The sequence below is a fragment of the Mus caroli genome, chromosome 2, assembly GCF_900094665.2.
Source record: "Mus caroli chromosome 2, CAROLI_EIJ_v1.1, whole genome shotgun sequence".
In the NCBI taxonomy this organism is placed as follows: Eukaryota; Metazoa; Chordata; class Mammalia; order Rodentia; family Muridae; genus Mus; species Mus caroli.
This window is the reverse complement of record NC_034571.1, coordinates 13924002-13928255: the sequence shown is the minus strand read 5'-3', so window position 1 is coordinate 13928255 and position 4254 is coordinate 13924002. Positions and strand designations below refer to the sequence as shown.

General features: G+C 39.9%; 1 protein-coding gene across 2 annotated transcripts in view; it reads left to right on the top strand.

The window, feature by feature from the left end:
* Positions 1–4254, top strand: part of Nebl (nebulette) — a 365879-nt gene that overhangs the window by 267778 nt on the left and 93847 nt on the right. Inside the window, exon 11 of one of the 2 annotated variants that reach the window (XM_029474616.1) lies at positions 1309–1419. The exons of the other annotated variant lie outside the window; for it this stretch is intronic. Coding sequence (XP_029330476.1) covers positions 1309–1419 — 111 coding nt within the window. The remainder of the gene's footprint in view (positions 1–1308; positions 1420–4254) is intronic. 2 annotated transcript variants of the gene reach the window in all.

The following is a 4254-nucleotide window of genomic DNA, read 5'->3' as shown; positions in this document are numbered from 1 at the left end:
TGCGCCCCAGCTGCCCAGGTGCTTTTCTGACCGGAAGAGGGTTGTCGACAAATTCTTCCTTAAGTTTAACTATATTCTTTTCACTGAAAGAAGACTCTATTTTTTTCTTCCTGAGTACTGTCCTAGTATTTATTTTTATTGGCTTTTATTTCCTTACATCAAGCAATTAATTAAGTTCCATTAGCAAGCTTGTCATAATTCCACTTAGTGAATATTCAAATTGCCTTTTCTTTTCTTCCTTCCCATTATTACTATTGCGATTCACTCCTATATTCATTTATTCATTTGTTAACTTGTTGGTCAGGCAGTCATGGATGCTGATGGTTTTTCCCAGATGATATTGTGGGACTCAGTTGGGGAGCTGAACAGTTGTATGTTTCAGTATGAGTCAGAACAGTGAAGGAAATAACTAAGATGACCGTAGAAGCTGAGAGCAAGGGAAGACTTCCTGTTTGACTTTCTTTAATTCCAGTTTTATTGGCAGGTTTGGCTGTGTCACCCCCTGAGGCACCTTTATAGCAATCCCTTTCCAGCTCATACAGAGCAAGCCAAGAATGGTGGCAATGGACAGTACTGGGATGACATCATCCCTACTGGAGGACTAGGCTCAACCTAGCTGAGAATTATGGCTGTATGTTAAATATTCTCCCTAACTGGGGAATTTAATGAAGATACATCATCTGCCATATCACACCAGTCAATCATTTGTGCCTGTATGAAATCAGAACCTTTCATTTAAAAGTAAATAAGCCATGGCACAGGAAAGATGGCTCAGAGGGTAAGAGGGCACATGGATATTTTTTAGAGGACTACAGTTCTTGTCCCAATGTTCACAACTACCTAGAGTTCTAGTTCCAATGCTTCCTAGGGTGTCTGCATCCACAGAGACACACAGATGTACACATTGTTAAAAGTAATTAAAAATATACCTTTAAAAATAATAATTCACCTTGACACATTTTTAATTCCCCTTCACTTGGTCAGTGTCACCCTCAAAATTTAAACCTTGGCTATTTGTAAACCTGCAAGCTCTCAGTTGCTGAGGTTTGTCCCAAACCACAGCCAAGATTGAAGACGGATGAATAAAATTGAGGTTTTTAATCTTTTGTTCGAGGGCTCTTTTTCTTAGAGATAAACTGCAAGTTTTGAGTAATGAACCTAAACTGCAACACCAAGAAGGGAGGGTTATGGGTGTTATCTTGTTACAGACTCGCAGGCAAATTTGACTGTCAGCCAGAAAAACTGAGGAATTTAAAGCAAAGAGTTGACAGAGCTCTAAGTGGATCTAATCCCTATGTGCGTTTAAAGGTTGCCTACAAGCAGAAGCATGAGGCTGAGAAAGGCGTCTCCGATTACACCCACATGAAGGAACCACCGGAGGTCAGACGTGCCATGGAGGTCAACAGACACCAGAGTAATGTAAGCAATTTTCTCTTCACAATTTTCTGGGGGGAAAAACAGATTTGGGATTATTGGGTTGAGATTAAAATATTATAGCAGTTTATTCACAAGGATTTAACATTTTTATTTAAATTATTATGATGACTGTCAGTAAAGCTTTGTTGAATACCTTTACATTGTGAGACATTTCAGGCATTGTAAAATTTGCTTTGAATTAGGACAAATGTGGATACTGTGACCAGTTTGGTTATCAGCATTTACTGAACTTCCTTGACATTATGGGAAGTTCATGGTCTCTACTCCAGAATGGCAGGGCCACTGGATGAAAGTCCAGGTGCCATCAGTGGCCCCAGAGGAATTACAAACTCTTGTTTTGGGGGTTCCCTACTGAATTTTCTTTTGGAATGCTTATCTGGTTCAAATTATTACATGTAAGACCCAATAGATATGAGCTACCAAAGCAGGCTCCTAATGTCGTAGAAGTGGGAGCTGGGGAAAGAAGCAGATTAAAGACAACACATTCCTTCATTGGCTTTCTATGCATTTTAACCAATTACCTGCATCCTCATGGCCTAGGAGTATAATCTCTCCTGAAACTATCGCAGAATTGTGAATTATCTGGGTGCCTAAAAATCTATGAACTGTTGGTAGGTTCTGGATACATTAGTGTCAGTACTGATTCATCCTATCCTAGAACTTGTCCCCCATCCCTTCTCAGAAACACTCCTGATGCTTTTGTGTCCTCTCCCACAGAATCCGCCGTACCACATGGCCCTCTCGGTGAGGTCTACATAAAATCAAAAACTTTTATTTCAAAGTAAATGGTTTGTTGTGCTGACTGCACGCAGGGCCTAGTTTTATGGAGTATTTATGTTTTAGGTGTCCACTCATCATTTTAGGGAGTAAAGTGTTATTTGGCTCATGGCTTTAGAGAAGCTGCAGTTGCGTTGGAAGGGAAGTCATGATTCTGGAGTGGCTGTATCCATGGTGGCATCAGTGTAAGGCATAGTTGTCAACATGGTCTCAGACTAGAATTCAGAGAGATCTAGACTGGATCCAGGGACAGTTAGAACATTTAAAATCCTCCCCCAACCCAACTACCTCTGTTGGTCAGGCCCCATCCCCTCAAAGCTTCATAGTTTTCCAGGTCATGCCCAGACTGGTCACCAAGCATTTAAAGCAGAGTCTGTGGGGGACCCTTCAGGCTAAAACACTATAGCAGTTTCTGTGCAGGGTGTACACAGTTATATGACATTAATTTGCATCAGGTCAGTTTTAAGTTAAGATCAGAGTGAGGCTTGACATTATGGCCCCCACACACCAACACCAAAGCATTCTCATGGATGCCTTAGTGCTTGTGGGAGGTGAAGAAGCTAAGTATCTGAAATTGTCAGCAGGGCTATTATTTTAAGGGCAAGGTTTGCAAGTATTGTTTGCTTATAGAGGGGCCTATAATGTTCATAACTACCACTTATCCAGCTCAGCCACATACCAGGCACTGTGCCAAGACTGGTCATTTCCAGTTCTTGGAAATGTGGTATCATGTCCCATTTTATAGACAGATGAAATCACACCAAAGGAGTCAAACTCTTAATTCTCCCTTTTCTAATTCTCCCACTGCCTCCCTTGAAAGACCACTGATGATTAATGGAAGTTTTACACGAAAATTAAAAGGATGGGGTGATGCAAGTTGTTATCTGAATTCAGGTGTTCTTCAGGAAAGAAGAACTCAGATCTTGGAGTTCCCACTGTTTGACACTGAAGCAACATTGAACTGGAATGGGAAACTGAAAATTATACAGTGGGCTGGTGAGCTTAGGTTGTGGCTGGTGTTTCATGGATCCACAGATCCCTGTATATCTATCTCAGTTGCTCACTGGGACTCAAATACTGATGTCCCTTATCCTAAGACTCAGGTTTATCATCTTACCTCTCTTTTCCTTCAAAAGGTCTGTGATTGAGGGATCGAGGAACTAGAGCATAAAGCCTTTTCCTCCTCCATCCAATACTGTGTACTTATGGGAGAAGGATGTGTTTACATACATTCCTCTGCCGACTTGGCTCAACCTTTACTTGCAAAGTTTGTACATATAATAGGATTTAGAAACTGTTTAAGACTATTTACTCAGATTTAAAGTGAAAATGATATTTGCATTCCACCTTGAGGTAGTTTATATTCTTCCCAAGTCAAGGCTCATAGAATAATACATTTGCTGTCCTTACAGTATGAAATGTAACGCAGGTCTTGGAAGCCACAGGGAAAGGGAGAGCTAGGATGTACACTTTCTGCTTCAGTTTCAGGACATAAAATATTATCTCCCAGGAAACTTCAGCCCAGAGAACTGTGATATAGAATTTTCTCGTAGAATTTAGCAGCACTGCTCTTTTGCAATGGAGAATGTCACTTTTCTGTTTGGACATAAGTGACTCAACACAGAATAGAAGCTGGGGGCTAGGGAGATTTCACTATGGGTAAAGGCACATGTCAAATTTATCGACTTGAGTTAGATCTCTGGAACCCATGTATTAGAAAAAACAGAGCTTGTGTCTGATCTCTAAATGCACTATGGCTTAAGTGCACAGGTGCACACACACACACACACACACACACCATGGTAATAATAAAGATAAATAAAGTGAATGAGCTTATTCTATATATAGTGAAAGTTAACCTGTTATCTTTTTTTTTTTTTTATGTAAGACACTCTTTATTAATGATTTTATTTTTTTTTTATTTTTATTTTTATTTTTATTATTTTTTTTAATATTTTTATTACATATTTTCCTCAATTACATTTCCAATACTATCCCAAAAGTCCCCCATAGCGCCCCCCACTTCCCTACCCACCCATT